The 27,938-nt window shown below is 43.1% G+C and overlaps 1 protein-coding gene across 1 annotated transcript; it reads right to left on the reverse strand.

Moving 5' to 3' along the window:
* On the reverse strand, window positions 1-27,645 carry IFNAR1 (interferon alpha and beta receptor subunit 1; the record flags this gene model as incomplete). The annotated part of the gene is made up of 12 exons (XM_080696457.1): window positions 1-74; window positions 1,594-1,726; window positions 2,864-3,001; window positions 8,539-8,681; window positions 8,812-9,011; window positions 12,165-12,233; window positions 12,295-12,409; window positions 13,509-13,650; window positions 13,760-13,917; window positions 16,992-17,170; window positions 19,061-19,184; window positions 27,297-27,645. 12 exons carry the CDS (start codon window positions 27,643-27,645, stop codon window positions 1-3), a joined length of 1,824 nt encoding a protein of 607 aa, XP_080552583.1.
* Between the last annotated feature and the right edge of the window lie 293 nt (window positions 27,646-27,938).

A 27,938-nucleotide genomic window follows, 5' to 3' on the forward strand; every position in this document is an offset into this window, starting at 1 on the left:
CTAGGTGGGCACGAAGATGATTTCTACACGTGGGTGCGGTGGAGTTCTCAGGAAGATTCCTGTGTCCTGTGCACCTTTATGTTGCAAAATTCGTAATGATCTCTCAAGAAAAATTGTGGAATATTAAATGCATTACAAAATCAGGGAAGACAATTGAGTACATAAAAGGCACTATGCTTTTTATTTTTTTTAACAGAATAATTTTGGAAAAAATGAAATTTCTATTGGAAAGTTAGGAAACTAGATTTTTCTCATTCCATTTCCCCTGATCTTTTTTCTGTTGTTGTTACTAGGGATTGAACCCAGGGGCATTCTACTTCTGAGCTACACCTCCAACTGTGTGTGTGTGTGTGTGTGTGTGTGTGTGTGTGTGTGTGTGTGTGTTTCTCTTGAAACAAGATCTTGCTGGGTTGCTGAGTGTCTCAAGGCTGGCCTTGAACCTGTGATCCTCCTGTCTCAGCCTCCCAAATACTGGGATTACAGGTGTGCACCAGGCATACTCGCTTCCCCTCACCTTTCTCTATGATGGATCCAGAAAACTTCAGCTAAGTCACCATGGAAAATAGTGCTTAGCTTTACCCAGCTACTAGTGATGTTACTTTTTGATTTCCATTCTCTAAGACCCAGTTCCCCCCAAACAGAATGTTTTCCAATTTCTTTTCGTCATTTCGTCATACGTGTGTGTGTGTGTGTGTGTGTGGTACTAGAGATTGAATCCAGGGGCATTCTACCTCTGAGCTACACCCCCATTTTTATTTTTTACTTTGAAATAGGGTCTTACTCAGGTACAGAAGGCCCAAACAGCTGAAGCTGGCTGCGAACCTGCATCTTCCTGTTTCAGCCTCCCAAGTACTGGGATTACAAGTGTGCACCACCACACCTGGCTCTTCATACTCTTCACTAATTATTTCTCCATTCACAGATGATTTCTGCTAGAACATTACCTCTGAGGGAGGGCAGATTGCAGACAGGGTAAGAAACCTACGTATCCCTTGTATGAAAGACATTAGTAAATTCTTTTGTCTTGCCTTTGTTTCTCTCAGGTAAAGAAAAAGATACTCGAGTTTTTTCCATCAATGTCAACACCTCATAAACATCTACATATAGTTTACACTGTCCTTAAGACCTGTAATTCTGGGATCAAGCTGAGCCCATGAAAAGAGGTGGTGAGAAAAAGCTGATGTCACTGGTATTTACCTCTACTGTCCAGTAATAGGGCGTTTCAGAAGTGATTTTATTTTATTGTGGTGCTGGGGGTGGAACCCAGGGGCTTTTCTACCTCCGGGCTGTACTTCCAGACCTATTTTATACTTTATTTGGAAACGGTCTCACTAAGTTGCTGAGAGCCTCAGTAGCTTTTAAAGCATCTGCTGAAACATCTTTGGCGCATAAAATTCATTAAATTCAAGTAGGAAAAATATGACACACAAAAACAGATACTTTGGCCCCAGTGTTTATTATAAAAATTGTTTACAAAAGTGAAGACAAAAAATACAAATGAAACAAGATACAAATTTGTTGCATAGAAACATTGAAGACAGTTATATCCTTCCCTAACCCAATACAACATACAGACATTGTCAAAACACCCACCTGGTCCACCCACCGCCTCACTGGTCCAGTAACTGTTTTCTGGGTACCTTCCCTGTGCGATGTAAAGCCCTGCAGGCGGTGCTGGGGACACGGTGGCAAACACTAAGGTTCCTGCTCTCAGAGAGCCTTTGCTCTGGTGAGGACACACGCACTGAACAAGGAATGTTTAACACACTGGGCCACCAGGGGTTACAGGAGTCAGGGAGAGGAAGGCCCTGCAGCCTCCAACCCCAAAGAGCAGCTGGAGGCTGAAATGTTAATGCCTCTTCTGGGGAGAAGATACAAATGCTAAGTTATAGTTTTTCCTTTTTTTTTTTGAGGCAGAGTCTCACTATGGGCTCAAGCAATCCTCCCGCCTCAGCCTCTCAATCAGCTGGAACTACAGGCAAATGGCTGTGCGTGCGTGCGTGCGTGCGTGCGTGCGTGTGTGTAGTGCTGGGGATTGAACCCAGGGACATTCTACTTTCAGGAAACACCCCTAGGTCTATTTTATTTTTTATTTGGAAACAGGGTCTTGCTAAGCTCAGCCTCACCAAATTGCCGAGAATGGATTCAAACCTATGGTCCTCTTGTCTCAAGTACTGAGATTACAGGCCTGCATTACCACTCCCAGCTTTTAAATTATATTTTTTGAACTAACATTTTTATAGGTAATAAGTTTCTGGTCAGACACTTTAAAGTTTATATAGTCTTGAATAACATTTCTCTCCTTTCTCTCTTTCTTTCTCTTTCTTTCTTTCTTTCTTTCTTTCTTTCTTTCTTTCTTTCTTTCATTCATTTTTTGTGTGGTCCTGGGGATGAAACCCAAGGCCCTTCTACCTCCAGGCTACACTCCCAGACCTATTTTATATTTGGAAACAGGGTCTCACTAAGTTGCGGAGAGCCTCACTAAGTAGCTGAGGCTGGCTTCGAACCTATGCGATACTCCTGCCTCAGCCTCCCAAGCACTGGGATTACAAGCATGAGCTACCATGCCCAGCTCTGAATAGTATTTCTAATTAATAATCACTTTTTTGCCATCTGGATGGAATAAGGCACACGCCACCTATGAGCATATGTTGTTTGTATACGTTTGTACTTGTAGGCCTGAACCACTGCTTACATGCACGCATACATATTATATACAGTCTCTTTAATGTAAATTCTTATATCATCCAGCCTCTCCAAGAACTAGCAACACTCTAATTTTGAGGCAGTTTATTGGTACCCCCCAGTGGGTGGTATTCCTACGTAAATGCTATTGTTCAGAAACAAACACTTATCCCCTTACAAAGCAGCAGCACATCGGCACATCGGGATGGAGCACCATGTAGACCGTGCCGAGGGGCGGCGGGGACTGCCTCTGCATGACTGGAAGATGGGCTGCAAGTGAACCCCCACTCACCTTTTGGCTGTTGCTGCCCAGGTGCTTATTTATGGAAAACCACAGAGCATGTCAAAACATGAAGACACACATCCCCACCTCTCAGGGGCCTGCCACCTGAGATGGTGTCTTTCGGTGCTACGGTACGAGTTCCCCTGAGCTGGGACCACCCAACACGGCCAGCACAGTGGCACTCAAGCTATCATCAGAATGATGGTGGCCACCTTGAATTATTTCATCTAACAACAGGCCTGATGACAAGAAGGTAGAACGCTTCCCTCCAAGTCCTGGGATTGCATTTTTACGTAGTTAAGTGCTTCCTGTATTTTTAGGATCCATGATCTGAAGATGTTTTATCTTCCCCTAAAGCAAATATCCACGCTCCAGTTATTTGGAGGAACAAGGAATCGGGTTCCAGTGTAGATGCCTGTGTAGCAACTAGTATTTTATAGAGTCCACGTCTGAGGATACAGTTTCCTGTTGTAGAAGTTCTTCACTTGCTTGACTGTCTATATTTTCATCTTCATTAGAATAGTTTCCCGAGTCTTGACTACTTTGGGAACTGTACTTTTTGTGATCCTCATCAACTTGGCTAGTTTTGATAATAGTCATGTTTGTGTTTTCAATTATAAAACATCTTTCCGTTTGTTCCTCAAAAGTTGATAGTAGAAGATTCTTTAACGGCTGGTCATGCAAATACTAATTTTGAAAAAGGGAAAAAATAGAGATGGATTGTTTAAAATAATAAAAATTAGTTTTATAGTTCTAACAGCTTTAGTTTCTTCTGTCCATCATTTAGAAAACATTATCTCTTGGCATGCATATTAAAAAGTCAGCTAAGGATATACCAATTGCATCATAAGGTTTAGAATAAAGTCATTAGTGAATTCACATCTCAATACACTTTTTGGTGAGTCTATGGAGAGCATGTAAGCAAGGTGTGCTGTGCTATCACAGCAGGGTATAGAACAGCCGGGGAACCGGCTGGAAGGGAAAGGCACGGGGACTGTGGACATTTTATTCTGAAATATTACAAAATGTTGTATCTAGCCCACAGCTACCCAGAAGAAGCACAAGTGAGAAAACTAATTTATTCCTGTTTGACTAAGAATAATTAGCTGTTATAACCAGCTAGTTTTAAGTATATTTTAATAATAGTTGTGAATATTAGAGTATATAAGAATAACATTTAAAAACTCAGGGAGGCAATAGTAAAATAGTTAACATTTACGGAGCATTTTTAGAGTGCTAAACCTTGTAATGGTGTGGCTACTTTACTGCTGAAAACTGTGGCTTAGTAGTGTTGGCTTCATTTCGGAGCCTACCGGTATCTGCTCATCTCCCTTTAAAGGATTTGCTCAATTTCACACAGCTTATAACTGTGACTACCTTACGGCTCATCAACCATTCAGCTGTAGCTTGAATTGACCTGTTGTAGCCCCAGCTCTTCTCAAGGCGCACCCGAGCCTGCCTGGGTGAGCACTGCCCCGTGGGCAGCGGGTCAGGCCCTCAGCATTCAGCACTTTCCTTTAGGCAAAAACCTGACGAGTCATGAAGAGAAACTCATGCTTTCAATGACTTCACCCTGTGACTTTCATCCTTGGGACAGACTTTCTACACGGACCATACGATTCCGTCTTCTTGATATTGCGAGGAATCACAAAGACTCTTAACCGCAGGTTCCCAGACTTACTGGTCTACTGCCGCCCCCTGGCGGGAAGAAAACTACTCAGCGCCCCTGGGTGCTTCCACTGCCACCTCATTTTTATTCCACACCCCACTGCACCAGAGACAACTATGGGCCCTGCAGGTCATTCCAGCCCCTCTACCCACAGCATCACAGACTCCGGGGATCTATGTGCCCCGCCCACCCGCCCTTCCTTCCTTTCTTTATTCATTTATTTATTTGTGGTTCTAGGTATTGAATCCTAGTACCTAGGGGTCATTCTACCTCCAAACTATACTCCTAGACCTATTTTTTAAACTTTTTTTTTTGAAACAGGGTTTTACTAAGTTGAGAAGGGCCTCACTGAGTAGCTGAGATTGGCCATGAACCTGCGATCCTCCTGTCTCAGCCTCCCAAGTACTGGGATTACAAGTGTGAGTTGCCACGCCGGGCAAATCTACACTTTAAATGGAAAACAAATGTCAAAATTAGCCAAAGTGTCAGACCAATAGGAGAATAAGGACACAGCGTGGGGTATGGTGGTGCACATTTGTAATCCCAGGACTTGTGAGGCTGAGACAGGAGGACTGAGGTTTGTGGCCAGCCTCAGCTACTTAGTGGGGTCCTCTGCAACTTAGTGAGTCCCTGTTTCAAAATAAAGAATAAAAAAATTGGGCCAGGGATGTAGCTCAGAGGTAGAATGCCCTGGATTAAACCTCTAGTTCCACACATACAAAATAAGACAAGCCTTATTATTCTGAGCTATGTCATTAAGCGACTGTTTCTAAAGTTAATTTCCTGAGCCGGGCGTGGTGGCTCACGCTCGTGATCCCAGCATTCGGGAAGCTGATCGCGGTTCGCGGACAGCCTCAGCTACTTAGTGAGGCCCTCCGCAACTTAGTGAGACCCTATTTCAAAAATAAAGAATAAAAAATAGGGCAGGGGGGATAGCTCCGAGGTCAAATGCCCCTGGGTTCCATCCCCAGACTCGCAAAAAAAAAAAAAAAAAGTTAATATACTGAAACTTTGAAGAAAATATATCAAGAAAACTTATATAGTCTGTGAAATCAAACATATTTCCTGCTCATTTCCAGTTATTGACAAAAAAAAGTAACAAACCTCATTGATATTGGAAGGAGGTTTAAGTGATGGAAAGAAGACATAATTGAAACATCTCAGGAGGTGGTTCAGAGCATAGACAATGAATACAAGAGAAGATGCTGCAAGTAAGATTCCAGTTATCATCCAGAGTTTGGAAGAACTTCCTAAAAACACACAAATGATGTTTAGCATCAATACATGTTTTACACACAAACGTACGAACATGAGACTAAGCATATAGAGGAATACAGAATCTATTAAATGATGCCCATAAAACATTTCTGTAGTACAGCACTGTGAGCAATAACATTTACAATAGAGAATGTCCTGGGGGCTGAACGAAGCGATCCTTAGGGAGGGATACAATAGTGCCTGGCAGGCCCCATGGGTGAGTATTCTCCAGCACTTCTGCAAGATACAGCTAGCAAAGTTTTAAAAAGATTCAGTGACGAAGCCTCTACCAGGCAGCTCTAGAAATTGTAAAACAGAGGGAGGCTGAGACAGGAGGATCACAGGTTCCGGGACAACCTCAGCAAGTAGTGAGACTCTCATCAACTTCGTGAGACCCTGTTTGCAAATAAGAAATAAAATCAATAAAATCAGGCTGGAGATATAGCTTGAAGGGAAAATGCCTCTGGGTTCAATTCCCAGTCACAAAAAAAACCCAAAAAACAAAAAAAAGAAACAAACTGTAAAATACAAAATGAGACTGAATTATTTGCATATAAAAACATTGACAGTTGAACCATGTGGCTTCCATACAGTTATTTAAGATTTTGTAAAAAAAATGAAAGTATATAGTCTTATTAAATGCCAAGGAACAATAATTAAAAAATACTTATGTGGATACTAGATGAAAATATAAATCATTCAAAAAATACTGAATTGAACTGAGCATTAAAAGTGTTTCAAGCTGGGCGTGGTGGAAAACTCCTGTAATCCCAGTGCTTGGGAGACTTAGACAGAATTGCAGGTTCGCAGCCAGCTTGAGGCCTTCTGCAACTTAGCAAGACCTTGTTAAAAAAAAAATATATATGTCTGGGGGTAAAGCTCAAAGGTAGAACACCCCTAAGTTCAATCTCTAGTACCACCACCCCAAAAAGTATTTTCTAAAACTAAAAGACTAAGTTTGAAGGTTTGCTTTTTAAATATACTTTTATTGGTGCGTTATAGTCTCATATCCTAATGTAAAGCATGTTGACAGTTACGTCCATGCTGACAGCACTTGGGAGGCTTGCCGGGCTCCCTCTGCACCCCCTGCTTCCCCACACAGGATTCTGAGACTGACATTGGTATTCTCCCATATGTACATAAAGCTGATGCTGGTAATTCCTTCATTGGTGAAGGCTTACTTCTGATTCACATAATTCATAAAGAAAGCATGAAGAAAATACTCTGTTTTTTGTAGTGAAAACATTTTACAACTTTCAACATTATTTTATTATGCTCAGTCATGTTTTTAAAAAGAGATGTGATAAAAGATTCTGACCTGGTTTTGTTTTCTGGCACACCGTATTACTAAAATCACTGCTTGTGTTCTGCTTTCTATCCACAGTGTGTGCTCTCACTTTGAAACAATACACAGTCAGTGGTTGCAGGTTATCAATAGTAAAATCATTTTTTTCTTCCAGAATTTTTCTCTATAAAAATAAATAAAACATTAATAAAATTTAATTAACTCATTAAATCAGATAGGGGCTATATTCTGAATTCTTTTATATTCAATTTAAGATTGATCTCTCTCAAATGCTAAACACTATTGGCATGTGTTTAAAAAAAACAAATTTGTTTTGAGCAACCCATTATAATCAAATAATAAAGTTAAAAATGCTGCCAAACCAACCAAAACATAACCTATTCTAAGGCAGCTCTAATTTATTTCATGAGTATACACTGGTTTGGCTTAAACGTCATAATACTATTTCTGATTAATCACATAATTGGCTTCAAACTGCCTGTTTAAGGTATCACAGCTGTGTGGAAAGGTATTTAATTTCTTGTTGCCTTATTTTCTGATGTGTAAAATAAGGACAATTATTGCTTCTATTGTGTATTAGTCAGCTACTGCTGTAATAATGTTCTGTAACAAAACCACCACAACAGTCAGTTTAAAACATTATTTTTTCTCCCTCTCAGTCTAAGATTGGCTGGGGTGGGGTTTCCCACTGAGGCTATGGATCAGGTCAGGCCTGCTCCAGTCTGCCAGTCTCTCATCCTCTTGGACCAGATACTATGTGGCATATGCTTTCCTCCTGGCGAAGAGGAGAAACCCAAGAGCCCAGCCAAGTCACGCAGGTGCACGTCAGGCCTCTGCTCACAGCATCTCCACTCGGGCTCCATCACCTACAGCCCAGCATCAGCGAGGCTGGGATGAACAGCCATCCCGAGGATTTTCTGAACAACAATTTAACTGAATATGCTGTCACACAGGATTGTTTTGAAGAGCGACTGAAGCAATCGATGTGGAACACTTAAACACCTGATGTAAGTATTCAATAAATGTGCTGCTACTGTAATAATGATTGATGTATCCAGTACAGGATAGGATGGCAACTAGAATCCATTCATTTACTTTCTATTACTTGTCAAAGCAATGTGCTAGGTATTTTAATACGTCACCTCATTTCAAATCTTCTAGACATCCTTTTGAAAAAGGTACTTGCTACGGTGTCATCGCTTTTACAAGAGGGAATAAAGTCTCAAACTTGCTTAAGGTAAGTTAATCCCCCATTATAAGTTCAAAGCTTATTTACCCAAAGCATAGTTATAAGTTACAAAATTACACTACGTGGCCGATTACCTCTGTATTTGATACCTCTGTATTTGAACTGTTTTCCCAAAAAATAATTTCATAAATTCGCGAGGAAGACTGTTTCACAGACTCTTTGGGGTCACTGACAAAGACACGCAGTGAATTGTTGACGGGTTTCACATCAATGATGGGAGGAAATATGACCGCTAGAGAAAAAAATCAGTGAAGACGTAACGTGCAATTAGACAGAGTGTTCGATTAGCTATCTTAAAAAGATTTTTAAAAACGTCCACCAAATTGAAATATTGTAATCTTGAGTAAAAATTATTGGCTTACTGTACATTGCAGTACTGAATTTTTTCTCTTCAGACCAAAAAGATGTGCTATTTCCATCCGATGCTTGTACACGGAGAAAGTAAATTCCTCTTGGGAAAGTTGTTCGAGGAAAGACACAACGCGTAGTTCTGATGTTTACACAGTTTGGTATTTGTTCCCATTTATGTGAATGGTTCTGATGCATACGTTTTAAGTGGCCGCTTTTAAGACAAAAAATTTTTTTAAATTCAGTAAATATGCACTAAGTACTTTTAATATTCTGTTAGGGGTTAAGGCTGCAGAAGCAAACAGATTCCTCACCCCCAGGAGGCTCATGACCCAGAGGGGGAGACATCGCACGCAACACAAAATTCAACTGCAGACTGCTCTCCAGTGGAGTGCTAGAGGTGGCCCACCCCGCAAGCAAAACACAACCACTAGATTCTCAGGAATGTTGCAAGCTGTGTTTCAAACACAATCATTGTTAGAAACTCAATTATAAAAACACACAAATAGAAAGTTACAAAAGACAAAGGTAATACATATTTCAAACACATCTTGTTCTAGTTATTATAGTATATTTTAGCCAGGTGTGGTGGCGCACGCTTGTAATCCCAGTACTTGAGAGGCTGAAACAGGAGGATTGTGGGTTCATGGCCAGCCTCAGCTAGTTAGTCAGGTCCTCTGCAATTTTGTAAGACCCTGTTTCAAAATAAAGAATAAAAAATAGGGCTGGGAGTGTAGCTTGAAGGTAGAATGCCCCTGAGTTCCATCCCCAGCACCACATGAACCACTTTTGGGAAGAGGCTTCAAAATGTATTAATGAACCAGTATTGGAAAATATTTCCAATTTTCAAAATATATCTGTGGTAGTAAAAGAAGCCAGGAGCTTCAAGGGACGGGCTGCAGATCCCCAGGCGCCAAGGGTGATAAGCAAGAGAATAGAAGCCTAGGCCCTTTTTACATTTCTGAAGAGAGGCATGCCGACTTCCTCAAGGATGTGGGGAAATCCCAGACTCCAGATATGCAACTTAACACATTTTGGACTGTAACAAAGGCCTGGGGGTCTGGGCTGGAGACAGAGCAGGTCATAGACATATCAAACGACCTGCCAAGGAGATCTAGTCGGGTCAGAAGGCTGGTTATAAAGATACTCTGTGTCCAGGCATCTTCGGTGACTTGTTTCGGGTCACCCCTATATTATTCTGTAACAGTATAGGGCTGTACCTGTATTCTTTATTTCTATGTTTGTACTAATAAACTCACTTAAATCTTCAGCAAGCCTGACTAGTGCATATCTATCCTTAGTCCAGGACAAGGACCCGTGGTTATGGGAATAATCTCCGGGAGCCTGACCGAGGCTCCCGGGGACAGTTCCCCCAGACCATAACAGGTCAAACCGTAACACCACACACACAAAAAAGTATATTTTATCATCCATGTACCTGAAGATTAAAAAGTATATTTTATCTTCTGACCCGACTAGATCTCCTTGGCAGGTCCTTTGATATGTAGACCTGCTCTGTCTCCAGCCCAGACCCCCAGGCCTTTGTTACAGTCCAAAATGTGTTAAGTTGCATATCTGGAGTCTGGGATTTCCCCACATCCTTGAGGAAGTCGGCATGCCTCTCTTCAAAAATGTAAAAAGGGCCCAGGCTTCTATTCTCTCTAAATGTATCTAAATGGTGAAAATAGTATATAGTGGTGTGCTGCTGAGCCTGTCGTCCTAGCTCCATGTTCAGGGACATCATGCCAGTAGCCTGAGAGTGGCTACGGTGAGGATATTTTGATCACAAAATTTAGCAAATACTGCAAAGAGGGGATTCTCCCTTTTGGAGAGCCAGCTGCTAAACACATACTAGCAGCCTGCTGCAGAAGTGCACTAACAAAGATATACACCACAGCACTGGAGAGCTAACTGCAAGTGTGGGCACCTGGCAGAAACTAGAGGGATCTCTGGGTGTGGTGGCGCACGCTTGTAATTAATCCCCACGCTTGGGGGGCTGAGACAGGAGGATCGCGCAGGTTCGAAGCCAGCCTCAGCTGGCTTAAGAGACCCTGTTTCCAAATAAAATACAAAATAGGTCTGGGAGTATAGCCCAGAGGTAGAAGGCCCATGGGTTCCATTCCCAGTACCACCAAAAAAAAAAAAAAAAAAAAAAAAAAACTAGAGGGACCAAGTCCCTGGCTCAGACAGCAGCAGCAAAGGGCAGCTGAGTTTAAGGCCTAGAACCAAGAGCCTTTCCTCATGTTTAGAGTCTTCTGAGCCCACCGCTCCATCTACAGTGCAGCCAGGCACCCCATCCTCAAACACAGACATCATGTTACCCATCCCCCAGCACAAAAAACCTACGGTTCCTGAACACCTATAGGAGCGCTCGGGGTTAAACATATTTTTTTCCGGTACTAGGGATGGAACCCAGGGGCATTCTACCTCCGAGCTACAGCCCCAGCCCTATTTTTTATTCTTTATTTTGAAATAGGGTCTCACCAAGTTGCAAAGGGCCTCACTAAGTAGCTGAGGCTGGCCGCGAACAAGCGAACCGCGATCCTCCTGTCTCAGCCTCCCGAATGCTGGGATTATAAGCGTGCGCCACCACGCCCGGCGGGAATAAATCTCTTAATATCATCTCACTCTTCTTTTCTTGCCATGCTGTCTTCTCTTTCTCTGTCCTCAGTACATATTTTTCTCCATCTCCTTTCTCTCCATAATTCCTTTTGGTTTTGTCTCTTCTCCTTCCTCCTTCCTTTTGGTTTTGTCTCTTCTCCTTCCTCCTTCCCTTTTTTCCTTCCCCATCTCTCTCTTCCTCCTCTTTCTCATTATTGCCTATAATTTTCCAATTAATATAAACTATATGCAGAGCCGGGCATGGTGGCGCACACTTGTAATCCCAGCATTTGGGAGGCTGAGACAGGAGGATCGTGGTTTGCTGACAGCCTCAGCTACTTAGTGAGGCCCTCTGCAACTCAGTGAGACCCCGTTTCAAAATAAAGAATAAAAAATAGGGCAAGGGGTGTAGCTCGGAGGTAGAATGCCCCTGAGTTCCATCCCTAGTACCAAAACACACACACTGCAGGTCTCTTTCATTTATACAGTACCAAGACTCCATCCATATCTGAGTACCAAGACTCCATCCATATCTGGCTAGACTCTATTCAGCCACACAGAGGTCTGTTCTCTCCAACTTTCTTTACTTCCCCACTAATCACTAAAAAATTCATCCAAACCACTTAGATAAAATAAAATAAATAAAGAGCCAGTAAGAACCCTAGAGATTAGAATCCACCCAAGAACGGAGGAGAGTGAGGCCACAGAGCTTAGGCTGGATGCCACCCAGCTGGTCACGGGCAGGGCTGGGGCTAGAACAGCCTACCTGGCTTCCCACGTATCACACCCACCGCTCCGTCGGTCAGCCCGGTTGCGAGCACTTGCAGTAGCTGAACTTTTAGGAACATATAAGCAAATCACACTAGGCAGAAGGACATGTATGGGAAAGAACTTACAGCAGCCTCTGAGCTTGGAAGGTCACATTCACAAGTGGGTAATCCCATTTCAGAACGTAGTTCAAGTTTCCAGCATTGACCTCGACATTTGTTGGTGAAGGCAGCTTATTTTCAACTAGAAGCCAAAGAATACATTAAAATTATACATTTTTACTCTAGTGAGATATGCGAAAATTCTTAATAGCATGGGCAAAAAAAAAAAAGAACATACACACACTGCTCACAATCTTAATCTCTGCTAAACAGAATGGGGGCAAGACGACAGGGAAAAAAACCTTCCCTTTAAGTCCTTGCATTTTAAAGGTTGTGGTGGACACACCTATAATTGCAGGTTTTCGGTCTCAACGTAGCAAGGTCCTCTGCGACTCAATAAAACATTGTTAAAAAAAAAAAAAAAGGCTGGGGGAGTAGCAGAGAGGTAGAATGGCTCTGGGTTCAATTCCTGGCATCACACACACACACAAAAAAACAACAATAATAACAACAACAACAACAAAAAAAAAAACACCCCAAAATTTCTGTCTTTTGTGCTTTTAAGAAAAAAAATCATATTAAATTTATAATTAAGATAACAAGGAAATCCTAGTTCCCATCCTTGACCTTAATTACTGGCCAGATTCTAATGACTAAATATATTAGGATGCTTTTATATTTTAACATTTTACTTAAAATGTATACTTTTTGAGCTGGGAGTGGTGGCGCACGCCTGTAATCTCCGCGCTTGGGAGGCGGAGACAGGAGGATGGAGCTGGTTCAAAGCCAGCCTCGCTGGCTTAAGAGACCCTGTTTAAAAAATATAAGATATATATATATATATATATATATCTTAGTAGGTCTGGGAGTGTAGCCCAGAGGTAGAAGGGTTTCCAGGAACCCCAGTACCACACACACACACACAAAAAGTATACTTTTTGGAAGACTAACTGTTCTAGTAACTAGCTCACCTGCTTTTATGAATTCTTCACAAATAAAAAGTTTTTTTTATCATTATGAAATATTTGCACTTTTAAGTAAAATTAGTTTTCACTACTAATTCCTTGAGACAAAAATCTCAAATGACATTTTTTACTTAAATGCTCTTTAAAAAAATCTATGTTAAGCCATTATATAAGCTTTATCATAGAAACGTAGTTTAGCAAATATCAGAAAAGAATGCCAAAATAAATTTCTGCCAATACATACTTATTGAATTGAAAGCAAAAGGTCCTCCTTACCTGTGGTATTTATACAACACACTGGACTAAAGATGCCAACCTTCTTATGCATAGGTAGCTCTGCTCTAACTTTTAAACAGTAAGTAGTCTCTGGTGAGAGTCTATAAATTTTGTCTTTGGACTTAACTCTTTCAGTCCTTTCCTATAATTAAAAACAAAAAAGAAATTTATAAAAAAGTATAAAATCAAATTTTACAATTAATTCATTGCATTTTTCTTACACATTAAACAAAGATAAAAAAAATGCTTACTTCTGCCCTTGAAGAGTTTTTCCAAATAACTACATTGTATACAAAGTTCAAACTGTCCATATCCCACATGATACTATCTTTTGTTCCAGGAGGAGAGATGTACAACGTTACTGCCTTATCTTCAGCTGCCAAATATACTTCTGGAGGTCCAATGTGAGCTGTAGAAATCAAAACAATTACTATGTAACTTTATTAATGGATGCCCAGACATTCACTCCATAAATACAGGGTGCCTAAGCACAGTAAAACAGGAATATGGATCTTACACTGCTGGGGATATGTAAAAAACCTCACATAAGCCAATACAGAACATGCCATGTGTGCTATAAAGAAAAATAAATATAAAAGGATGAAGGCTGGTAGCAAGTGGTATTTTAGACAAGGCAGGAAAAGCCTCTTTGAGAGAGACATGGAGCCAAGGCGAGACCACGGTAAAGTCAGGCAAATACTAGGGCGAAAGCTAGAGGGGGGTCGGGCGCAGAGCCCGGAAGCCGCGAATGTGCTTGACATCTGCAACACACAATGACGAGCAAGAATGGCTGAGCGTGGCTGAAAGCGAGATAGAAAGCCAGAGGCCACAGCAGAACGGAAGAACTCAGCCCCAGTAGCCTGTGAAGTCGGCGGAGGGTGGGACGGGAGCAATGATTCAGGTTTTGGAAAGATCACGCTGGTGGAGGCTGCCAGAAAGACCAGTAAGAAAAAAAAAATCAGGTGAAGAATGAAAGTGGCTTCGTGAATAAAAGGGTGAAAGTGGGAAAGAATTTATACTCTGAAGATGAATCAGACGGACTGTGCTGGCAGACGAAATGGGGGACGGAGCACAAGAGGTGTTAAAGCTGACTCTGGGGTGCTGGTCTGAGCAAAAGCCACTGATGTCACTGAGACGGGAAAGAGCGCAGCAAGAGTAGTTGTTTGTTTCTTTAGATACACTTTGGTGCGCTGTAGTCTCTCATCGTGCTGTCGTTCAGAGTGACAGGGACGGCCATGCTCGCAGCACTTGGTGAGCTCCCCTGACATGCCCTCCCCTTCCCCATCCAGAGGGAGTTGTATCTGAGCGTTTTAAATGTGAGATAACTTTCTTTTTATTCAGTACTGGGGATAGAACCTAGCGACATTCTAACTCCAAGCTACACCCCCAGCCCTATTTTTTATTCTTTATTTTGAAACAGGGTCTCACTGAGTTGCAGAGGGCCTCACTAAGTAGCTGAGGCTGTCCGCAAACCGCGATCCTCCTGTCTCAGCCTCCCAAATGCTGGGATTACAAGCATGTGCCACCAAGCCCAGCTTAAATGTGAGATAACTTTTTTTTTTTTTTTTTTTTGCAGTACTGGGGATGGAACCCAGGGACATTCTACCTCCGAGCTACACCCCCAGCCCTATTTTTTATTCTTTATTTTGAAACAGGGTCTCACTGAGTTGCAAAGGGCGTCACTAAGTAGCTGAGGCTGTCCTTGAACTGTGATCCTCCTGTCTCAGCCTCCCAAATGTTGGGATTATAAGTATGCACCACCACACCTAGCTTAAATGTGAGATAACTTGTAACATCTAAGCAGAGATGCTGAAGAGGGATGGTCATCCAACTCTAAACGTCAGGGAGGAACAGGGCAGGAGGTACAATGTTGGGAGGCAAGGGCGTACGGATGGTTGTGGAAAACCGTGAGCTCACAGTGGAGGGGCGCGGCGAGGTCAGCGGCTGGGCCCCGTGGCAGTCCCACACAGGACATCTGGGTCGAGTGGAGAAAATGGTGATGGAGGCACCAGGGGCAGAGAGACAGCGGTGCCCTCAGGAGACAGCGCAGGAGCTGTTTCAAGAGAAATGGAGTGACAGCCACCTCTGTGCCATGGGGGCCGAGCAGAAGAGGCCTGGGAATTCACCCGCCACCGGAGAGGAGTGGTTTTAGCACAGTGAGGAGGGAAAAGTGTGAATGGAGAGGGGAGAAGAGGGCGTGGGGAAGAGAGGAGGACGGAGGGAGTGCAGATGTCCTGAGCTTTGTTCAGGGCGATGTTTCTCAAACTTTTTAGTCTCAGGATCCCTTTTAAAGAAATGATCAAGGCTCCAAAGAAATTTTGTTTATATGAATTATGACTTTTGCCATTTTGCATACTTCACATTAAAACTGATAAAAAATTACAAATGCGGTGGTGCATGCCTCGAATCCCAGTCACTCGGGGGTAGGAGGATCAGGTATGAGGCCAGCCTGGGCAACTTAGTGACACCCCGTCTGAAAATAAAAAAGAGAAGGGGCTGGAGGTGGAGCTCAGAGGTAGGGCATCCTGGGCTCAATCCTTCAGCCCCCCCCCCCACAAAGATAAACCTATTCCCTGGTAACAAACCTTTGTTAAATATTTTCTGAAAGAAAACAGAAAAACTTAGAAGGGTGCTGGTGTTTTACATGTTTCCCCCCAAATCTCCTTAACGTCTGGGTTAATAAGGACAGATGGATCTCACACCTGGATTCAGTTGCCACATCATGTATTTAATAGCCTCCTTCAGAAAAATCCACTGTGTATAGAAAATAGAAGGAAAGTGAAAAAGACAATCAAGTGTCAGAATTATCATGACAACAGTCTTGCTTATGGACTCCCTCAGAGGGCTTGGGGACCACACTTTGAGAACTGCTACTCTAGGAATGTAGAAAATAAAATAGGGTCACAGTGGGAGGGAGATAAAGATTTAAGGGAATCGTGTGTGTGTGTGTGTGTGTGTGTGTGTGTGTGTGTGTGTGTGTTTAAAGACAGATTTTAGTCCAGGCATGGTGGTGCCTGGACTAAATCCCCGTGCTTGGGAGGCTGAGACAGGAGGATCGCAGGTCTGAAGCCAGCCTCAACAGCTTAGTGAGACTCTCAGTAACTTAGTGAGACCCTGTTTCCCAATAAAATACAAAACAGGCCTGGAGGCGTAGCATGGAGTAAAGGCCCCTGGGTTCCATCCCCAGCACCACACACACAAAATATAGATTTGGGATTATGCAAATCAATGTGCTTAAAAAGAGAACTGTTCGGGCAATCTTTACTAAAGAATACAATACACCTGTAGTATCAGTACCTGGGAGGCTGAGACAGGAGGATCGCAGGTTCAAGGCCGGCTATAGCAATAAGTTAAGACCCCATTTCAAGATAAAACATGAGTAGGGCCGGGGGTGTAGCTCAGTGTTAGAGTGTCCCCGAGTTCCATCCTTGGTCCCCTCACCCCAGAGAGTATAATACAATTCAGCTAGCAATGTTTTCTTACCTTTCTGATATGGCACAAATGGGGGGACCTCATGCCACGAAGAAGTGTCATTTCCTTTTTCTGCTCTGATACGCAATTTAATTTCTTCAAAAACATGTTCTGTGGGTGAAGAAAAGCTGCACTGGGTGCCCACAATGTGTTGACAGCCAGGCAACAGCATCCGATCATCCATCTCGGGTCTTTAAAGCAACAGAGCAGACAAACGAATGAGCAAAGGTTCATATACGAAAGGGTGTCCAGGTGTCCATACGCTTTCCATTCACTAAGGCTTTAGTCAGCCTAAGAAGTTATTTCCTAGCCAGGCATGGTGGAGCACGCTTGTCATCCCAGCATTCAGGAGCCTGAGACCAGAGAATCGCGGTTCATGGACAGCCTCAGCTACTTAGTGAGGCCCTTTGCAACTCAGTGAGACCCTGTTTCCAAATAAAGAATAAGAAAGCTGGACGTGGTGGTGGTGCACGCTTGTAATCCCAGCATTCGGGAGGCTGAGACCGGAGGATCGTGGTTCGCGGACAGCCTCAGCTACTACTTAATGAGGCCCTTTACAACTCAGTGAGACCCTGTTTCAAAATAAAGAATAAAAAATAGGGCAGGGGGTGGAGCTTGGAGGTCAAATGCCCCTGGGTTCCACACCCAGACCTGAAAAAAAAAAAAAGTATTTCCTCTACTTGAGGAAATGTTAATATCCTGTTAACATTTTAGTGTACACCCTTTTATACGCTGAAAAATAAAGATAAACCAACCCACTATTTTTTTTCTTTCTTGTGGTGCTAGGGATTGACAGGGGCATTCTACTCTTGAACTAGCCACCCAACCACCACCACCTCCTCCTCCTCATTATTATTATTATTATTATTATTATTATTATTATTATTATTATTATATGTGTGTGTGTGTGTGTGTGTGTGTGTGTGTGTGTGTGTGTGTTACTAGGGATTGAGCTCAGAGACATTCTACCTTCAAGCTATACCCCTAGCCTGATTTTATTTCTTACTTGGAAACCGGGTCTCCCTGGGTTGATGAGAGTATCACCACTTGCTGAGGCTGTCCTCAAACCTGCAACCCTCCTGTCTCAGCCTCCCAAGTACTGGGATTACAGGTGGGTACCACCATGCCCAGCTTATTAATTTTTAATTATTTTTATTTTATTTTATTTTATTTTATTTGCGGGTCTAGGGACGGAAACCAGGGTCATTCTACCTCCGAGCTACACTCCCTGCCCTAGTTTTTATTCTTTCTTTTGAAACAGGGTCTCACTGAGTTGCGAAGGGCCTCACTAAGTAGCTGAGGCTGTCTGCAAACTGCGATCCTCCGATCTCAGCCTCCCAAATGCTGGAATTACAAGCGTGTGCCACCATGCCCAGCAATTATTTTTAAATTTAATTGTTATTATTATTTAATTTGGAACAGGGTCTTGTTAGGTTGCTGAGACTCTTGCTATGCTGTTGAGGCTGTCCTTGGACCAGTAATCCTCCTGTCTCAGCCTCCCAAGTCCTGGGGTTACAGGCGTGCACCACCATAGGTATCATGGCATCAGTGGGCACGTGGAGTTAGCTTGGATACTGATACTGAGTGGACTTAGAAGTGTGTTGTCTTCAGCTCTGATCCTATCAGCACCATCTGCAGTAGAGCCAGTGGCCTAGGCTGAGGGTGTTTGTGACTATGGTGGTGTGGCACCATATACTGGATAAAGTAGACATTTTAATTAATTAATTAATTAATTTGTTTATTTATTTATTTTGTGGTACTGGGGATGGAACCTAGGGGCTTTCTCCCTCCAGGCTATACCCCCAACCTATTTCATACTTTATTTGGAAACAGGGTCTCACTAAGTTGCTGAGAGCCTCACTAAGTAGCTGAGGCTGGCTTTGAACCTGCGCGATCCTCCTGTCCCAGCCTCCCAAGTACTGGGATTACAAGTGTGCACCACCAGGCCTGGCATATCGTTTCTAATAAATGGAAAAAAAGCAAATGTTTCCTAAATTTGAGAAGAAATTTAGGAAATTGGCAGTGAAATGAAAAGAATTATCTAGCTCCTCCTGGAAAAAGTAACATGGAAAGTCACCTACATTTGATAATCGGCTGAGAAGGTCACATTTCTGACAGAGTCATCGCTTAAGTTCCACATCAGGGTGAAGTTGTCATCTATGATGAAGACTTCTGAACTGTGAGGAGGTTTTGGACTATTTCCTTCTATAAATGAAGCAAGAAACAAAATCGTTACAATACACAGATGGGTATATATGTTGTACAAATATTTTTTTAAAAGTTATTCTTCACATTCATAATTAATAAGTGAACACATTCAAATACAGCAAGGGATACAGCAGCCCCCTATCTGCAGGGATTATATTCCAAGATTCCCAGTGGATGTCTAAACTGCAGATGGAACCAGACTATCCATCTCGTTAGTCTGTATACATACACATACATAGCTCATATACATGTGTCCATATACACACCTCTCCTTATGATAAAGTTTAACTTATAAATTAGGCAGAGTAAGAGATTAGCAACAAATAATAAAAACAGAGCAGCCAGGCGTGGTGGCGCATGCTTGTAATCCTAGCATTTGGGAGGCTAAGAGAGAAGGATCTGGTTTGCGGCCAGCCTCAGCTACTTAGCGAGGCCCTTTGCAACTCAGAGAGACCCGGTTCCAAAATAAAAAATAGGGCTGGGAAGCCAGGCGTGGTGGCGCATGCTTGTAATCCCAGTACTTGGGAGGCTGAGATAGGAAGATCATGGTTTACGGCCAGTCTCAGCTACTTAGTGAGGCCCTTTGCAACTTAGCAAGAACCTGTTTCAGAATAAAGAATAAAAATTAGGACTGGGGTGTAGCTTGGAGGTAGAATGCCCCGGGGTTCCATCCTTAGTACTGCCAAGATAAATAAATAAATAAATTAACAAACAAACAAACAAATAAATAACAAAATAAAAATAGGACTGGGGGTGTACCTCGGAGGTAGAATGCCCCTGGGTTCCATCCCCAATAATGCAAAAAAAGAAAGGAAAACATTTAAAAAATTAAAAAAAAAATAGAGCAATTACAACAATAAACTGAAAGAAGTTTGCATCTTGGGGTCATTCTTAGGTAAAACAGAGTTACCTAGACATGTATGATACTGTGAAAGTTCACCGGGAATGCACTGAACAAAGGAACGATCCTTGTCCTGGGTAAAACGGTAAGATTTCATCAAACACTCTAAATGGCACGCAACTTAAAACTTATGAAATGCTTATTTCTGGAATTTTTTGTTTAATATTTTCAGCCGATAGTTGACTGTGAGTAGCTTAAGTGGTGGAAAGCAAAACGGTGGCTAAGAAGGGCCTGGCTGTATTAAAAAAAAAAAAAAATCTAGCTGGGTGTGGTGACGCAGGCTTGTAATCCCTGCGCTTGGGAGGCGGAGACAAGATCGTGCAGGTTTGAAGCCAGCCTCGCTGGCTTAAGAGACCCTGTTTCCAAATAAACAGTATAAAACTAGGTCTGGGAGTGTAGCCCAGAGGTAGAAGGGTTCCATCCCCAGTACCACCAAAACAAAACAACAACAAAAAACTAAAACACTTCAGTGATTGCTGTCAGCAATTATATTTCTGCATCTGTAAAAACTAAAAAATGGTTATTTTTTTCTATCCAATTAAAGAGTGTTCTTTATTGAAAAGAAAAGAAGGAAAAAAAAAGAGAGAGAGAGGGCAAAAGCTGCCTCTGTACAGAAACGGAAATTGAGTCTTGGAAGTGATACTGACATACAGGGTACAAGGTTCACTGTTTGACAACCTCAATGTGGTTTCACATCCGGTTCAGAGATAGATGCTTCATAGGGCCTGGCAGAGAATGGAACAGATGTGATTTCCAAGCTGGGAGCTAACGAGACGAAGCGGCAGGTATGAATGTTTGTGTAGGCTGAGCCCTTGAGGGATCTGAGAAGGTGTCAGCTGCTAAAGATACAACGACTGAATTTTTCTGTTTATTTTTAAGGTCTTCCATCCGTGGACCTACCTTATTTCTTACTCTTAACATAAATCTCCTATCAGCTGGATTGCCTCTCTCCTTTCTGGCCTCTCCAATCTGCAGTTACTTGTCCAGTGTGGCCCTTTGTGGAAAGCCTTCCTGAACCCTGCGGCCGATCTCCCTGTTCATTTCCCAATGTCTCATCTAATTTGCATCTCCCGATTTCACATTCAAGTAGATGTACCCAGCTCTCAAGCACCTGCTGAGTGCAAGATGTATTTTTTCCAATTCTTAAAATTGTGGTAAAATATACACAATGTAAGATTCACCAAATCTTGACCAGGAAGTGTACAAGTTCAGTGGCATTGTACACGAGGATGCCATTGCCCAGCCGTCGCCCCCAGCCATCACTATAACTCCTTTCACTCTGTAAAATTGAAGCCTAGACGCATTCAGCATTAACTCTCCATCCCCTGAGCCCTGGGCAACTGCCTTTCTCTTTTCTGTCTCTGTGATTCTGACTTCTCTAAACACCTCACCTAAGCGGAATGATACAGTGTATCTCTTTTTGCTACCATCTTATTTCACTTATCAGTGTTTTCAAGGTTCACCTATTGTGTGGCAAATCCCAGAATTTCCTTCCTTTTTAAGGCTCAATAGTGTTCTGTTGTGTTTATAGACTGTATTTTGCTTATCCATTTATTCAGCGATGGATACCTGGGTGCTACTGTGAATAATGTGGCTAGGGACATGGATATACAAATATCCGTGAGACCCTGTTTTCAGTTCTTTGGGGTATATACCCAGAAGTAAGCTTGCTGGAACATACAATAAATTCTCTTTTCAGTTTTTGAGGAACCTCCAGATGTCTTTCCATAGAAGCTGAACCCTTGTACACACCCATCAACAGTGTCCGGCATTCCAGTTCCTCCGCATCTCATCAATACTTGTCCTTTTCTTTTGATAACAACCATCCTCATGGGTGTGAGGTGATGTCTCATTATAAGCTGCAGTATGAACCTTTATTAATATATAATGTTTCTGTCTTCCATACCTTTACTGCATGAAATTAAGCATTAAAACAACAACAGCCGGGCGCGGTGGCGCACGCTTGTAATCCCCGCGCTGAGACAGGAGGATCACACAGGCTCAAAGCCACCTCAGCTACTTAGTGAAGCTCTCAGCAATTTAGTGAGACCTTGTTTCAAAAATGAAAAGAATAAAAGCTGGGTGTGGTGGCGCACGCTTGTAATCCCAGCATCTGGGAAGCTGAGACAGGAGGATTGTGGTTGGCAGACAGCCTCAGCTACTGCTTAGCGAGGCCCTTTGCAATTCAGGGCTAGAGGTGTAGCTTGGAGGTAGAATGCCCCTGGGCTCCATCCTCAGTAGCACAGAGAAAAAAAAGAAAAAAAAGAAAAGAAAGAAAGAAAAAAAAAAAGAAATTTTAAACCAGTTGGGTTTGGGCGGTGTTGTTGGACTTTGGGGAGGGTTGAACCTAGAGGCATTCTACCTCTGAGATTATACATCCAGCCCTATTTTAATTTATTTTTTATTTATTTTGGTACTGAGGATGGAACCCAGGGGCATTCTATCTCCAAGCTATACTTCCAGCCCAATTTTTGAAACAGGGTCTTACCTGAGTTGCAAAGGACCTCACCAAGTAGCTGAGGCTGTCTTCGAACTGTGATCCTCCTGTCTCAGTCTCCCAAATGCTGGGATTACAAGCGTGCGCCACCACGTACGGCTATTTTTCCTGATACTGCTATAGCCACTCCTGCTCACTGAAGCTCCCCCTAGAAGCTGCAAGCTTTCAATAGTTCCTAAACAGTTACATAAGACAGATCATCCCAGGGTACATGGTGTTTAAATGGGGAGAGAGATTCCTAAAGCTTTCTACTGTAGCCACATTCCCAGAATTCTTAAAAAAATTATTTTTAAGTTTTTTTAAAACTTATTTTTAAATTTTTAAAAAACTGCTTTTCTAAAGCTGGGCGTGGTGGTGCACACTTGTCATCCCAGCATTCGGGAGGCTGAGACAGGAGGATTGTGGTTCGAGGACAGCCTCAGCTACTTAGTGAGGCCCTTTGCAACTCAGTGAGACCCTGTTTCAATATAAAGAATAAAAAATAGGGTTGAGGGTGTAGCTTGGAGATAGAATGCCCCGGGTTCTATCCCTGGTACTGTAAAAAAACAAAACAAAACAAAACAAACAAACAAAAAACAACCCCCACCCCACAGCAACAACAAAAACGCTGCTTCTCTAAGAGAAAATCAGATCTCAAATCAGACTGCAAGTTCCTTAAAAGCAGAGTCTATATGGGGTCAAAAAAAGACCCAGCTAGCCAGGCGTGGTGGCACATGCTTGTAATCCCAGTGCTTGGGAGGCTGAGACAGGAGGATCATGCAGGTTTGAAGCCAGCCTCAGCTACTTAGTGAGACCCTGTTTCCAAATAAAATATAAAATAGTCTTGGAGTGTAGCCCAGACGTAGACGGTCCTGAGATTTCACCCCCTAGTACCAAAAAAAAAAAAAAAAAAAAAAAAAGAGAGAGAGATGGCTAATAAAAAAATTTTTTTTTTTGGAAAAATATAAGAAGGCACCAATCAGGTCTCTACACCCTCATTTTTCTTTTTTACACTCAGATTCCCTGAAACTTCATCTTTGAACAGAATGTACCTTCTTATTACTTGTATTGATTCTTATCTCATATACTGGAACTTAGAGATTCTGTGCAAAGGGCAACAACTGGGTTTATAGGGGTTAAGAGATGATTTGATGGTATTTATAAAATACGACAGAATTCTACAACTGCTCAGAATATTATAATTCATGAAATTCTAATCTTGGGAGAGTAACAAAAAAATGGATGGGTGAAAGCTAGGGCTATCCTCAGGATTCAATCCTTCTATTGCTAAATGAAGGATATCCTGGAGTTAGAGGCATCTTGACACTTGGGAGACCACCAAAAAAACCCTCACAAAACCCAGGAAAAAAAAAAACCCAAAAAACATATTGATAAATAGGGATTCAGAAATAAGAATTATTAAAGAGTATTTCAGTTTTCACAGATTTTACTGTGTATTAGCAATCTCCTTTTAATAATAGTTGATATCACCCTTGTAGCATGTAAACATGTGAACAGAAATTTATTTCACATTCATTGTGTGTGTGTGTGTGTGTGTGTGTGTGTGTGTGTGGTACTGGGGTGGAACCCAGGGGCTTTTCTATCTCTAGTCTACACTCCCAGACCTATTTATTTTATACTTTATTTGGAAACAGAGACTCACTAAGTTGCTGAGAGCCTCACTAAGTAGCTGAGGCTGGCTTTGAACCTGTGCGGTCCTCCAGTTTGAGTCTCACTATGTTGCCCAGACTGGTCTCCCAACAACTCCTGGGCTCAAACCATCCTCTGTGTCATCCTCCTAAGTAGCTGGACTACAAGCATGTACCAGTATGCCTGGCTCACGTCCACCTTGATGGCCAGTAGGGTTTGCTACTGTAGGTTAGATCTGGACTGTCCCACAAAGGCTCAGGTGTTGAAGGCTCGGGTGGGGCTTGGGGAAGTGACTGGATCGTGGGGGCTTTGACTTTATTAAAGGATTAATCCATTGGGACATTCATATTTGATAGGATTATTTGGAGGTGATGGAAACTGCAGAAGTTGGGATTTAGCTATAGGCAATGGTTCACTGGGCAGGGTGGGGGTAGTGCCCTGTAGGATATAACTTGTCAAGAATCCCTCCCTCTCTCCCTCTCTTTCATTCTCTATTTCCCAGCTACCATGAGGTGAGCAGTTTTCCTTGCCACACCCTTCTGCAAAGTTGTTCTGCCTCACCTCTGACCCAAAGCCATGGAGCTGGCTCACCATGGATTGAAACCTCTGAAACTCTCCAGCAAAAATAAGTCCTTCCTCCTTTAAGCTGGTTTTCTCAGGCATTTTGTCTCAGCAATGAAAAGTTAACACAACTATCTTTTTAAGTCTGATGTCACTGCAAACACATACAACCATGCAAATATGAATAAAAATTTCCTGCCATATTTTGAACAATTTTCTTAGTCTAGTGTCCCAGAACTGCACTTCCTGGGGTAAAAAGTATAAATTTTTTTGTGGCTTTTGAAAGATCAACATTACAATCTCAAGTTTAGGTTAACACTTCATTTAGTTCTGAATATTATTATTCCTGTGTGGAAAAAACCTTAATCAAGAGATCACTGGTAAGTAGGCCCTTAACATAGAGGTGAATGATCAAGAATTTAAATTGTTTGGGCTTTAAGAAACAGTTCAGTCTGGTTAAGGCACAAGCCTCTTAGGCCAGATTCTCTAAGTATGATTTCCTATTAAGCCAGTAACTTGCTCTTAGATGGCTGTAAGCAAGTTCCTTAATCTCTCAGTGCCTAAGTTTCCTCATCATTAAAGTAAGGATAATAGTGTCTATTGTTCTGAAAGCTAAGTAAGTTTGTATCTTTAAAACACATAAGTTAGTGATTAACATACAGTTAAGAGCTCAGTAGATGCCAACTGACCATAACTTATATTTTTGTAGCTCTCTGATCTAGTTTGAAATCAATTTCTTACAGCAGATCCTCCTGGAATGTCGATTTGACATGAAAATTCTGGGGAAATCCTTTTTGCTTTAAAGCAAACATGAGTTTAGCGCAAAAATTCATAAAGAAAAGGCTTCAAACGAAATTATTATGAGTTGTATACCAAGCCCTTGGCACCTATATTATACCATATACTATTTGTGGAGAGTTTGAGGAATATGATATGGTATACCGCACAGGTGTATGATTTTCTAAGGAAAAAGGTTTTCTGAACCCACCAGTAGCCTCACAGACTCCTGGATTCCTGCACTGGGATGCTAGGACCTGCTTTTCTCTGGTTACCCCTCATTACAGAAATCACCTCTCTCTTCTATCAACCTTATAAAATAGTTGGCATATTATCCTGGTAGGTATTATGAATGGTAATATACTAACTTGGTGATATCTTACCTTTGCATTTTAGCTTTTTATTTTTATTTCCATTTTTGGTACTGGAAGTTGAACCCAGGGTCACTCTACCCCGAGTCTATCCCCAGCTTTTTTTTTTTAATTTTTTTATTTAAGATAGGTGTCTTAAATTACAGAGGCCTGAATTTGCCATCTTCCTCTCAGTCTTAGGCTCTCCAATACCTGGGATTGCAGGCCTCAAGCTTCCAAATAGCTGGGATTGCAGGCCTCAGGCTCTTGAATGTCTGGGTTTACAGATGTGTACCACCATACTGGGCTCTAATTTTCCTTCTTTCTTTCTTTCTTTCTTTCTTTCTTTCTTTCTTTCTCTCTTTCTCTCTTTCTTTCTTTCTGGTACTGGGGATTGAAATCTTGGGGCTTTCTACCTCTGAGCTACCCCTCCAGCCCTACTTTATTATTTTTTAAAAAATAAGTTCTTATAAAATTGTGGCCTCTAACCTCAGCCTCCCAAATACTGGCATTACAAACGTGCACCACCATGACGGGCTTGTATTTTTTCTATTATTATTACTATTATTATTATTATTTTGGCGGGTCTGGGGATGGAACCCAGAGGCATCTGACCTCCGAGCTACATCCCCTGCCCTATCCTTTATTTTGAAAGAGGGTCTCACTGTGTTGCAGAGGGCCTCCCTAAGTAGCTGAGGCTGTCCACCGCAATCCTCCAGTCTCTGCCTCCCGAATGCTGTAATTACAAGCATGCGCCACCACGCCCGGCTTTTTTTTGCGGTACTAGGGATGGAATCCAGGGGCATTCTACCTCCAAGCTATACTCCAACTCTATTTTTTTATTCTTTATTTTGAAAGTCTTACTGAGTTGCAAAAGGCCTCACTAAGTAGCTGAGGCTGGCGGCAAACCGTGATCCTCCCGTCTCAGCCTCCCACATGCTGGGATTACAAGCGTGCGCCACCACACCCGGCTCTTATTATCCTTTATTAAAATGTACGAATCTTTGGGGCAGAGGAACTCCCGCTACACATATTTCACTTCCCGTGGGGCTGGGCCGGTTGTTTACAAAATGAGAAAACGCGTTTCAAGGTCGGCCTTCTTTATCATCAAACTGGCCAGCCACGCTCCCAGATTTTTTAGGAAAGTTGCAAACTACAGAGGCGGCTCTGACTCAACCCTCTTCCCGGGGTGGGACGGCCCCGAGGGCAGGCTCCCACGCCTGCGGGGCGGAGGGAGTCTCCTTCTGCTTCCTGGGTCTGATGCTCGAGCCCAGGCCGGGCTCAGTCTGAGGCTGCGACCACCGGGGCTCGGAGCCCAGCGGTTCCCGGAGGCCTGGTCCCTCCCCGCCGCCTCCCCAGCGCCTCCCACCCTGCGCCGGCCCCGCGTCTCCCACCTGCGGCTGCGGGCGGCACCCACGGCGCCCGGGCGACCAGCGCCAGCGCGGTGGCGCTCAGGAGGGCGATCATCGTCCAGCCTCGGCGAGCCCCGCTACTCGCATCCTTTGACACCGCAAACGAGGCCAAGGCTGGGCCAGAAGCCCTCAGCGCCCCGCCCCGCCCCGCCCTCCACGAAGCCCCGCCCCTAGAAAGCCCCGCCCCAGAGGTCACGTGCCTCGGAACGGCGCGGTGCCCTCTCAGTCGCGCTCCGCCCTCGGGCTCCTGGCAACTGCAGACGCAGCCTCGGCCCTGAGCCAGTGCGCCTGCGCACACCTCAAGGCCGGGTCCCCCCGTCGGAGAGCGCATGCGCAAAGCCCCCCCCCCCTTACGGCCTCCGGCGCTCGCCGCTAACTTGAGAGCCTGGAAGGTGATGTTGGGAATCCCCAGGGGTCCGGAGATCCAAGGACGCTGGAGTGAGGCCGCCTCCAGGTTTCCAGCGTGCAGAGAGTCTGGAAGGGAGCAGACACAGGCCGCTGGGGAGAACAGGCTCCGGATGGATGGGGTCTCCGGGGAAGTGAAAGGGCAGTTTGACAACACCAGAGTCCACCTTGTAGCCAAGAGATTTACTGGAGGAGCCAGTATGAAATGAAGAAACAAAG

Source organism: Muscardinus avellanarius (genome assembly GCF_963383645.1).
Source record: "Muscardinus avellanarius genome assembly, chromosome: 5".
In the NCBI taxonomy this organism is placed as follows: Eukaryota; Metazoa; Chordata; class Mammalia; order Rodentia; family Gliridae; genus Muscardinus; species Muscardinus avellanarius.